Source organism: Colossoma macropomum, unplaced genomic scaffold (assembly GCF_904425465.1).
Source record: "Colossoma macropomum unplaced genomic scaffold, Colossoma_macropomum, whole genome shotgun sequence".
In the NCBI taxonomy this organism is placed as follows: Eukaryota; Metazoa; Chordata; class Actinopteri; order Characiformes; family Serrasalmidae; genus Colossoma; species Colossoma macropomum.
In genome coordinates this window covers 1,577,381-1,589,977 of record NW_023494787.1, presented here as the reverse complement: position 1 = coordinate 1,589,977, position 12,597 = coordinate 1,577,381, and the positions used below count along the sequence as shown (strand labels likewise).

The 12,597-nt window shown below is 38.4% G+C and overlaps 1 protein-coding gene across 1 annotated transcript; it reads left to right on the top strand.

The window, feature by feature from the left end:
- Nucleotides 1-4,420, top strand: LOC118805175 (cystatin-B-like). The gene is made up of 3 exons (XM_036565791.1): nucleotides 1-191; nucleotides 1,726-1,818; nucleotides 3,854-4,420. Exons 1-3 carry the CDS (start codon nucleotides 117-119, stop codon nucleotides 4,001-4,003), a joined length of 318 nt encoding a protein of 105 aa, XP_036421684.1. The 5' UTR covers nucleotides 1-116; the 3' UTR covers nucleotides 4,004-4,420.
- Nucleotides 4,421-12,597: the final 8,177 nt, after the last annotated feature.

The window sequence follows — 12,597 nt, the reverse complement described above, 5'->3', positions numbered from 1 at the left end:
GAGTCAGTGATCCTGACAGTATAACTAGAGGAGCTGCAGGGAGAGAAATAAAAACCTGCTTAGATCTTTCTGTACTTCCATTGTTCTGCAGACGAAACCTCTAGCATTGAAGCATCATGTCCTCAGAGAAGGTGGAACCCTGGTCTGAAGAGCTGCCTGCCACTCAGGAGGTACAGGACATGTGTGATAAGGTGAGTAATGGATAATATTCTGGGCTCTGGACTCAATTACAGCTGCATGTGGAAAGTTTGAACACCCCTGGTCAGATTCCATGTGTTGTTGATTTTCTAAGTTATGTCTTCCACACAGAGCAGTTTAGCACACAGTTTCCATTTATTTGCTAAGTTTAACATATTGGAGAAGGTAGAAAATAAAACGTAACATGTACCGTAGTTTTGTATAACACTGTATGTTAAAATGTTGGCATACGCTCTCAGAAATAAAGGTCCTAAACTGTGTCTGGGTCAGTGCCCCATCTGTCACTGGGGTGGAACCCTCAAGGGTCCATCTCAGTACCTTTAGTCAGGGAACATAACTGAACCATAATCCACTGAAATGATATGTTCTAAGCTGTACTGACTCCACACACCCCGTCTCGTCTCCAGGCTTTTATTTTACTGTTCTGTTTAAAACATTCGGTTATGAAAAGGTACAAATACGAACTTTTCACCTGGAGAAACTTATTTAAGGTTCACAATCAGACCTTAAAACCACTGTTGGAGCTTTGAGGAAACATTTACACTGTTTGTACCTTGATGATGAAAACGTACCTGAACAGAACCTTTATTTCTAACAGTGTGTTGGGTATATTTCCATTAATTGATGCATAATGGAAAAATACACTGATTCTTTTCTCACTCTTTATAAAGTGCAGATGAGATATTAAATGAGATATTTGGATCTTCAGGATCAAATAGTTGTAGAAAATCACTTTATTTCTGAGAGTTCTGAGAAACAAACTACATCTGTGTAAATACCATACTGATATATGTTGGTAATATATTGTCATATGTAGATATAACATAGTCACCTAGGTAAAATTTGAAAAAAGCCATTATTTATGCCACCAAAATTAGCCTTCCTTATTGCAAGTAAACTATAATTTTGGAAAAGCAACATGTAGCACTTTACAGTTCTCTAAGTGGAGGGTTCTAATGACAGCTGTAATTGTGTGATGCTGTAATGTGATTATTTACTAAGTTAGAGACAAAAAACAACAATAAATGACACATTATGTTTGATAGAAATTATAAAAATAAATACATTAAAAAAGGCAAATAATTTTGCATGACATCTTCATGCCTAAACTTTCAGCATCCTTAGATTCTTTCCGTATCCCTGCTTGAAAATATATCTTTTTAGTTAAAATTTTTACATCTTTTTATTGGCCTTTTAAATTAGACTCAGATTATTTAAATGAATGCTGTCAACTTTTTTTTATTCATTTACTGTTTAATTATTTTGCTATTACCAAAGAGTAACCGTAATAGAAGGACAAATTACCATTATTACTGTATTATTACTGTATTATTACTGTATTATTACTGTATAATTACCAGTTTTACTTTACTACTGTCTGTAAAGCATACTGAGCAAGTACCTGTATTAAAAGTGCTCTATAAAGAAGTTCATTGTTAACGTTATTGTTGCTACACAGATTAAGAAATGCTGTAAACTGCTGATCTTGATTGTGTAATTATTCTGTTTTCTTTCCTTCAACTGGAGGTTAGGGATCAAATTCCCGGCTCATTTAAGCTTTTCAAGGCCTTCTCCTACAGAGTGTTCCTACTGGCAAGAATAGGACGATATGAAGCCAAGGTTAGTGTGTGTGTTAGTGTGTGTGGAAATGTATGCATGCACAGTTTTAAAGCGGTGGCCAAGGTGGCCAGTGTCCACCCAGAAATCTGACTGGCCACCCCGTATACCACCCCAAAATATCTGCCACATCACTGGCTTCCATCTCGCTGGGGGGCGGGTGTTTGTTCCATTAAGTGTAGAGAAATCTCCAATTTTTCTCCACCCACCCCCCACCACCCCCCACCACCCCCGGTTACTGATTACCACTGTGAGAATGTCTGTAAACATTGCCACCCTGCTAATGTTCAGAGTCGACCTTTATAAGGACCTTTCCACTGTGTGAGTTCAAACTGAGCTTCTACAGTAAAAATACTGTTAAAAAACAACGAAGCGTTCAGATCTTAGATATTTATAAGGATTACATTGTGATGTATTTACACCCATGACATTAATAGAAATAGTAATAAGCTAAATATATACACATTCATCATTTATAGGTTCTTATCCTGGGAGCGGTCTGTTCAAACCCCAACCCCTAAAATTACACTTCTAAAAATAATGCATGTTTTATTAAATGTTATTTTTAATTTGATTGCTATTAAAGTGAATCAGAAAGATTAAGACTGATCATGAGCTTAATTTCTAAATAAAAAAATAAATAAAATAAAAAAAGCTATCCCATTTTTTCATGTCACTACCAAAACACAGTTGTTTTCGTTTGTGGGCGGAGCCTTATTTTAGCCTTGCCCCTGAATTTCAGAGCAGGAAGTGAGGCTGCATCCCTGTCCCTCATGGCCACATGGTGAGCAGTTAGATCCAATTGTTTTGAAGTAAATGTGTCCCAAAGTCTGAAAATCAGTGTGGAACATTAAGAATCGCCATATTTTCTGCAGTTCAGAACTTTTTGGTGTTCTGATGAAAAAAATGATTTTGTGTGTGTAAAGCAGAGTTTCTCTCCCTGGTGAACAGCCTGTCTCCATACGAGCCTTTATGGAGGCCACAAGCGCTGATCAGGTCCCTAAACAGTGGAAACAACTCATGTATGTGAACATGGAGAGCTATTTCTGCACCTTTGTGACAGGAAAACAAATAAAACACCACAGAAATTCAGAATAGCTTACATTGTAAGATGCCTTCACCAATAGCCGAGCTGCTTACTGCACCACTTCTGCCCACCATCTTCAAACAAAAGTTGCACCGCGTTGCATCGTGGGATTCATCGAGGAAACATCCAATGCCCTCTCAATATTCGGCCAAAATAAGATCCCTTGGTAGGCAGCATATTTGAGGTACCTAAGAATTGAGACAGCCTTCTTGTCGGGAGCACGCGTATTATGACATGAAGTGCTGTCTATGTAGAGAGGTCACTAGGTTTTGAGACACATCCTAGATGCTGGAACATTGCAGTGAGGGTTTGATTGAGCATTAGTGAGGTCAGGTACTGATGTTGGATGGTCAGTTCTGGATCACTCCAACTCAGCCCAAAGGTATTGGATAGAGCTCCAGAGAACACAGTTCCACTGCTCCACAGTCCAATGCTGGGGGGCTCTATACCCCTCTAGACTATGCTGGGCACTGGGCATGGAGACCTTAGGATCAGTTGCTCCAGAGCTCTATTTTACTGTTCAGTGCTTTCCTGTGGAGATTATACAAGCTGTGTCAGCAATAAATGACCTCAAAGTAGCTGAATTCACTCATTAAAAGGAGCGTCTAGATACTTTTGGACAAATAGTGTAGTTTTTATTATGAAGAGATGATATGTGGAAAAAAGTAGCAAAATATACATACATACATACATCAGCTAAACCGCTTATCCTTCTGGGTCGCGGTGGGGTGCTGGAGCCTATCCCAGCTGTCATTGAGCGGAAGGCAGGATACACCCTGGACAGGTCGCCAGTCCATCGCAGGGCAAGTAGCAAAACAGCCCCTTTCAAAATTCAAAGCCCTGGATCATTCAGAAAGACATCCATGATGGTAACATGATGACAAACGCTGGACGTGTTTCTCTTTAGGAGTTTTTAATGTTCTGATGATCCTGTTTGTGTTTCTGTTTCAGGTGTACGTAGGAGATGATAAAGGTGTTCGTCTGGTCTTGACCTCTCCTTTAATTGCTGGTTATTCGGGTGTCACTGTGGACAGTATACAGCCCTTCAGGATTTTGTACGAGATTCCTGAAAACACACAAACACCAAAACAGTCTGATTAACCTTTTTAATAAACTTCATTGCGAGACTGATGGCAGGTTTGTTTTCCACTGTCATTTTTCAAACGGTACGGTTATCCCTATTCTGAGAACCCTGCCCAACACCAGAGAGAGAAGCAGAGTTAAAGAGAAGCGGCTCCCTGATTGCATTCAGTAGTATTATCTTTATGAAAAAAAATCAGCACAAAGCAGTTGAAATTCTTGTTCTAGTTGTAGCTCCTCCCACCTTCCAGAAGCATCATCAGAGTTCAGTTTCATGCATCGCTTGTCGTTGTTTTTTTTGTTTTTTTTTGCAAATAGGCTTTCAAAAATGTAAAACGTTGTGAAATCTGCAAACCCACATAAAGCAAATATTTCTGTGTAAGTAAAACAACATGGTTTGAACTTCTTTGGAACAGAAAATAAAGAACTCAGATGTCACATTGTGTCTTTAGTGTTTTCATGTCATGCATGAACACGACCATTAATGTCCTAGTATTGAGCTGAGTTTTATATTTTAAATAGGGATATAATATTTCTGAAGGCTCGTATTACTCTGTGATATTACTTAATGACAAAACTTTGTTATTACTCAGTAAAATACTATATTAATACGGCTGGGTAACCAGTGTCCTTTCTGTGTGGAGTGTCCCACAGTCCAAAGACATGCAGTCAGGCCAATTGGACATGCTAAATTGCACCTAGGTGTGATTGTGAGTGTGACTGTATATGTCTGTGTGTCTGTCTCTCTGCCCTGTGATGGACTGGCATCAAGGGTGTTTCCTGCCTTTCGCAAATGACCACTGGGATAGGCTCCAGCACCCCTGCGACCCAGAAGGATAAACAGCTTCGAAAATGTGTGTGTGTTACAGTGAGACATGAGGCACATTTTAAAGCTTCATGGTTGTGGTGGCAGCACAACTCCAACTCTGTAGATACTAATTCACATTTTCCTTGAAAAACATAATAGTAATAATTATTATATGAATGTTATTCAGAGTAAAATTTGCAAAACAATACCATTTGTGATTGTAAACTTCAGAAGTCAAAGTTTATTTATATAGCACTTTTTACAACATATGTTGTCACAAAGCAGCTTTACAGAAAAATCCGGTCTGAGCCCCCATGAGCATCACCAATGGAGACAGTGGCAAGGAAAAACTCCCTAAGAGCAAGAGGAAGAAACCTTGAGAGGAACCAGGACTCAAAAGGGGAACCCATAACACGAGCAAAATGCACAGAGGATAAAGTTTTAATGTTAGTATAAAATACTAAAATACAGAATTGGGGAAAAACAGGTGAAGCAAAAATTATAATTACATAGTTTGAGTCTGTGCAGCAGCAGCATCATCAGTGAGAACAGTTCACTCTCAGCACAGAACCTTTATTTCTAACAGTGTTAATGAGCTTCAGAAACATTTTTGATTCCAAACTCTGATGTTGCTTTGCCCTCAGTCTCTTTTATCAGAAGCTCATAAAACTTCTGGGTTACACTTTACAATACTGTTTCATACTTAATAAGTAACTAATCAGGAGCTAAGCAGGGATGAATGAGTAGTGCTGCATTAACACTTAAGTAACTACTCTTAACTACAAAGGACTACTAGTTAACTACTTAGTAGGTAATAGCAAACTAATGATTAGAGTAGTTCACTATTAACTAAACATTAACTACTGAGTCTCATAGTGAATTACTTAGTAACTATGGATTCTTAGAATAACTACTCATAAATTACTGATCAATTCAACATTAATTGCTCATTAGTTGAGTCCTGCAAAACTATTAACTGATGTATCGTATTCCAACACTTCTAACAGTAGTGAAATACACTACACAGTATGCAGTGTGTACAATATAATGGATTATATCCTGCATTTCTATTCACAGAAACAGGTATCCTCAGAGAAGGCTGGGGGCATCACACCACACTGTGCTGACTGGTGTCCCTCATGGGTTTATTTTGGTCAGAAACCTTAAAAGGCCAATGCACCTCTTCATATTTGGCAGAGTGAACCAATTTGCACATCAGCCTACAAATGGGACAACTGCTAAAATACTTCAGTATGCAGTAGACCAGTCTGCTTACCTCTCATCTTTAGAAAAGAAAACACCATTCTTTTCTGCAGGAGCATGTGTGCCAGTGTTTCTTCTGAACAGTAGTTCTCCTTTAAAGTCCTCTGGAGGGCAGGGTCAGTTGAAGAGAGGGCTCACAGGAATATCTGACTGTGTATGTGTCCTACCTTCAAATTCACTTGGTTCTAAATATTACCAAGTAATTATATAATTACTTTCTGTTAGATAATGAATGAGATATTGCTTTTCTTCATTAGGAGTTAATGATGATCAGGAACAATATAAAATGAAACAATGGTAACTCATCATTAATGAACTAGGAGTTGATGATCTGGAACAGTGAAATACATACATTAGAAATAGAAATCCCTAAAGACATGATGTACTGTAGTACAAAAAAAGAAATTAATGAGTTAATTTAATTAATTTCTTAATTAATTAAGAAATGTTGTACATAAGTTGTCTGTTGAGTAATTTTTTATCTGTGAAGAGCAACTCATTACTAATGAACTAGGAGTTAATGATAATCTGGAACAGTATAAAGTGAAACACGTGGTAATTCACTATTAATGAAATAGGAGTTAATGATGACCTGGAACAGTATGATAAAGTGAAACACATGGTGACTCACTACTAATGAACTAGGAGTTAATGATGATCAGGAACACTTTTATGAAGTGAAACACATGCTGACTCACTACTAATGAACTAGGAGTTAATGATGATCAGGAACAGTATTATGAAGTGAAACACACGGTGACTCACTACTAATGAACTAGGAGTTAATGATGATCAGGAACACTATTATGAAGTGGAACACATGGTGACTCATTACTAATGAACTGGGAGTTAATGATGATCTGGAAAAGTATAAAGTGAAGTAAATTTAGAAAAAAGTAAGATAGTAAAATAAGTTGTTTATTGAGTCCTTTTTATTTGCAAACAGTCCACATGTGAAAACATCCCTGAGTTGGCTGGCTATAACATTGAAAATAATACAGCCAAACAAAATGAAATCAACATCTGTCATTACTACTGAAGGAGAAAGTCTGGGAGCTGAGACTGATCACAGCATGTTCTGCTAATATATTAATTGCACATCTTTCTGTTTTATATCTGAGGCACAAAGTTTTACTGCCCATTAACTTAGCTCACATTAGTTAAATTAACAAGCTAACTAGCATGCACTCATAACAGCACATCAGCAGCAGCTTTAAGTTTAATAAAGCACTAACATGCTTATAATTCTGAAACAATACGGTAAAACAGATATCGTACAAGAAGACCATGCCTGTTTGTACATCTCAAGAAATTCAAATACAAATGCTTTTCTTTCAAGTGCATGTGGTTCAATTTGTGTCACAGGATTTTATAATTTCAGGAGAGTCTGAATCAGAATTTCTATTCTCCAAGTATCAGATGTACAGAAAATTTCTCTTGGTGCAGGTATAGATATAAAATAAAATTAGATCCAATAAAATAAATTTGGAATATATACAGTGAACAATACACAAATAATCTGAGTAATATAAAGGATGTGCAAGTGCTGAAGTACAAATATATAATATGAGCAGATAAAGAACTGAGCAGCTAAGATAAATGTTTATATATTTATAAATATGTATATTGCAATAAGTAGAAATGCGTATGTGCACTGACTACAGTAGAAACTTACTACATTGTGTTTTTATGTTTCAAAACAAAAGGACAGGACTGTGCCTGAGTTATGGGTGAATTCAGTGGTGCGTTCCAATCGGAGGCAGCTGTCTAAGTAGGCAGCATTCTAAGGCAGAATTTGGGCTTCTGAGTCGAAGGCTGTCCCATTCAGAAGGCAGCATAAGTCAACTGAAGTCTGAAGGTCTGAAGGCAGCATTGTATGTATCCTTCTCAGCGAAGACAATCCCACAATACTGTTCACCTGCTAACTGGCCGAGAGCTCCGTCGCTCCAGTTTGATAAACATGGCTGACCAAGTGGCTGATTTTGACCAACCAAAATGTAAGTTATTTCTTGACTTCTGACTTTACTGTTTTGATTGGTTGTTGTATTTGTGTAAAGTATTTAACATATTTGTGTTTGTAAATCTCTAGAAATGGTTCCTGTGAAGAAATTTAGGCAGTTTGCTTGTCTAACGCAACCTGACAGGCTGTGTTTGTAAATTGTTAGGTGAAGCTAACATTAGTTAGCTTAGCTAATGGGCTAGCTGTATAAATGCACTGAATCTTCAAAAAAGTATTGTTTAAAAAAATGTTATTGTTTAAAACATTGACTGTTCACTGTTTAGTAGTGATTTTTGTATGTAAATAATTATCGATTTGATTCTATACTCTGATTTTTTTCTGTCGTCAGGGAATAACGTTACAGAAGCAGAGAGCCGCTGTCTGAGGAGCTGAGGAACAGAAACTGTTAGGGGGAGAAAACTGCACTCAATGGCTGAATGCAGCTCACTTGACAAGCGTATTTGGGGAACACACGGTGGAACCAGCACTACAGACTGATGTTCTCTCTGAACTATGAAAAATACTTTAACGTACTGGACGACGTAGCAGTTCAGAAACAAAATGTTTTTAAAAATAAATTCCACAAATGCTTATTTTTGCCAGCTCTATTATTACTGTGTTTATCACAGTCACATCAGTGTGAGGTGAATGTTGATGGCAAAATTTCAGACTAGGAGCTCATACATCAGATGAGAATGCATAAAATAAAATGCATTTTAGCAGCTTAACAGACTGTGTGCGATCCTGTTTTCTGAGTGCATTTTGTACAAGATTATATGTAGTTTTAATTCTATGTGTTTTTAAAGTAAAACACGTTCATTAAGGTGGATGAAGACACTAAATGAACTAAAATGAACCACAAACTAATAGTCACGATTATCTGTATCTATTTGCACCGAATCGAGTAAATCACGACAGATCCGACTCCTTAAAGCAGCCGGTTCTTCATACACATTTCCACAGCAGTGTCAGTGCAGGAAAACAGCTGCTGCAGATTCAAGGTCTTTATACACTGAGTTGATCCACCTTTACAGTCGGAGGGGAGTGTAAGCTAAACAGCGACTGCGAGGAAAACGTGTACAGCACAGTGAAAGTTATGATGTATGATGGTTCTGTAGAGTGTCCCAAATGTGATGCCTACTAAGGTTCCTTTTCAGTTAAAATGCTGCCCAAGGAGAGAGGAACCTTTGAAGGCAGTGACTAGTTAGGTAGCTGCCTTCAGAATGGAACGCACTAAATATCTTGCCTGACCTTGTTTGCTTGGAAAAGATTTTCTTTTCATGAGATTCAAATGCTTTCTCTAAAGAATTAAGATTAGGCAGGTTATTAATTAATCAACAACTAACCACGTTCCAAAGGCCTGTTTCAAATACAGAATGCACAGAACAAAAGACCTTTTCCAGAGGATTTAGATTAGATAAGTTATTGATTAACCCAAACAAATACTGGTGCATAATAAGAACAATGAAAATAATAATGTAACTGGCAGCAGAGCAGCTCTGTCTACAGTCATAACACTGTGTGTTTCATTGAAAACCCTAGTACAGTTTAAAGGATTAGTTTATTTATGAAAAACTAGACTGAACACACAAGACCTTTTCATCAAACTCTGTAAGCAGCCGTTCTGCGCTGTCAGTTACCAGCAGAGGACTGAGATCAATGTGATGCTGATTTACTTAAGTTGTGCCAGGAAAAATGTCAGTAATGATAATTAATTATACAAATTGCTAAACATATCAGCACACCATTAATCATTTTACATGTCATATAATGTGTCTAATTTCATTATTAATTCATTATGATGTGCCATGATATGAATATATTTAAAATCACTGCTATTCTTAGTCTTATTTCTATCTCATTACAGAGACCTTACCGGTACCGTTAATATGGAAAAGGTTAATGTACTGGAAAGAAGGTAGTCATTCTATTTAACTCTGCATTTCTCTATGATGTATGCATGTATTTACTGAAATGCTGAATCACTAAAAGCTAAAATACACCTGGTATTTCACACAGTATTTACTGTGTACCTACATATTGAACTTGCAATGTATGCACGATCCTGAAGTACTGCTTACTTATTAGTGTGAAACTCATAGGTACATGAAGAGAAGCGTGAAGGTAGTTAATCATCAGACGGACACCCTGATCACCTCCTAGATACACCTGCAACAGAAACACACACAGGTTTATTACATTAATTAATAGTAGAATAATTTGTTACAACATTAATTAGTAACAGAACAGTAATATGTGCTAAAGAGAGTCAGTTCCAGTGTTGGTTCTGCTACAGAACCTGTTTCTAATGAAGCTAAACCTGATTACAGATCAGACTCTCTGTTCAGCTTCAACTTAGCAGGAACTTTAGTTTTGGAAGGGGGTCATAATTCTAGAAAAGACCACCTTCGGTCTGTGTTCTGGTTCTGTCTGGAACTCTGTCTCCACTCTGATCTTTTCTAGAACCTTCCCCTGTTCTGTGTGCAGTAATTCTGGTCCTGCAGGTTAAACAGTGGACGTAAGTTTAAATATGAAGATCTGATCTGGAAACGTTGACTGAAGTTTTACTCTCTTCACTGTAAACTGAACTGCGGTGATACACACACACACACACACACACACACACACACACACACACACTCACACACACACACACACACACACACACTCACACACACACTCACACTCACACACACACACACTCACACACACACTCACACTCACACACACACACACACACACACACACACTCACACTCACACTCACACACACACACACACACACACACACACACACACACCTACACACACACTCACACACACTCACACACTCACTCACACACACACACTCACACACACTCACACACTCACACACACTCACACACACACACACACACTCACACACTCACACACACACACTCACCCACTCTCTCTCACACACACACACACACACACACTCACACACACACTCACACACACACACTCACACACTCTCACACACACACACTCACACACTCTCACACACACTCACACACTCTCACACTCACACACACACTCACACACACACACTCACCCACTCTCTCACACACACACACACACACACACACACACTCACACACACACTCACACACACACACTCACACACTCTCACACACACACACACACTCACACACACACTCACACACTCTCACACACACACTCACCCACTCTCTCACACACACACTCACACACACACTCACACACACACACTCACACACTCTCACACACACACACACACTCACACACACACTCACACACTCTCACACACACACTCACCCACTCTCTCACACACACACACACACTCACACACACACTCACACACACACACTCACACACTCTCACACACACACACACACACTCACACACACACTCACACACACACTCACACTCACACACACACTCACACACACACTCACACACACACACTCACACACTCTCACACACACTCACACACACACACACACACTCACACACACACACTCACACACACACACTCACACACTCTCACACACACACACACACACACACTCACACACACACACTCACACACTCTCACACTCTCACACTCACACACACACACTCACACACTCTCACACACACACACACACACTCACACACACTCACACACACACACTCACACACTCTCACACACACACACTCACTCACACACACACTCACACACTCACACACCCACTCACACACTCACACACACACACACACTCACACACACACACACACACACACACACTCTCACACACACACACACACACTCACACACACACCTATACTTGTTTTTGTGAATTGTGGGGGTCACCTGGAGGAATTGTCACATTGTGGGGACCACCCTTTCCAAAGGTCCTACAGACTTGAAAAAAATCATGCTTTGTCAAAATGCACTTGTGAATCATAATATCACTTCAAATTTCAAATATCTCACCATAATGGATTTTGACCTGACATGGAGGTCACTTGTGGGGACATTTCAGGTATTGAGTATATCTGAGGACCATCATTACACACATCACCCGTTTTCATTCTTTGTGAGGACCAGTTCCATGCTGAGAAGGAACACTGCTTTTTTCTTATTGATGCAGACAAAATTACTAATCCAGATAGATGCATTAGTTTAAAGACTTATTTATTAGTAACAGAATAAGTCTTAGAGATATGTGGAAAAGTTATGAACATACTTCAGCAACCCTAACAAATACGCATCTTGCAATAAACCTAGACAATAAACTTGAGAATAAAGAATAAAAATAAATAAAATAAAATATTAAATAATAATAATAATAATAATAACTATAAAATAATAAGAATAATAATTATAATATAAAAAAAAAAACATCTCTGGAGCTTCTCCATTCAAGATACACTATATTGCCAAAAGTTTTCACTCACCCATCCAAAGCATTGAATTCAGATGTTCCAATTACTTCCATGGCCATGGTTGTATAAAACCAAGCACCTAGACATGCAGACTGCTTCTACAAACAGTGAAGGAATG

What these genes read in the sequence shown, in the direction of transcription:
- LOC118805175 (XM_036565791.1), top strand. Translation starts at nt 117, where the DNA reads ATGTCCTCAGAGAAGGTGGAACCCTGGTCTGAAGAGCTGCCTGCCACT. An exon ending in TACAGGACATGTGTGATAAG is followed by an intron (nt 192 to 1,725) that starts GTGAGTAATGGA and finishes CTTCAACTGGAG; the next exon opens with GTTAGGGATCAAATTCCCGG. An exon ending in TAGGACGATATGAAGCCAAG is followed by an intron (nt 1,819 to 3,853) that starts GTTAGTGTGTGT and finishes TTTCTGTTTCAG; the next exon opens with GTGTACGTAGGAGATGATAA.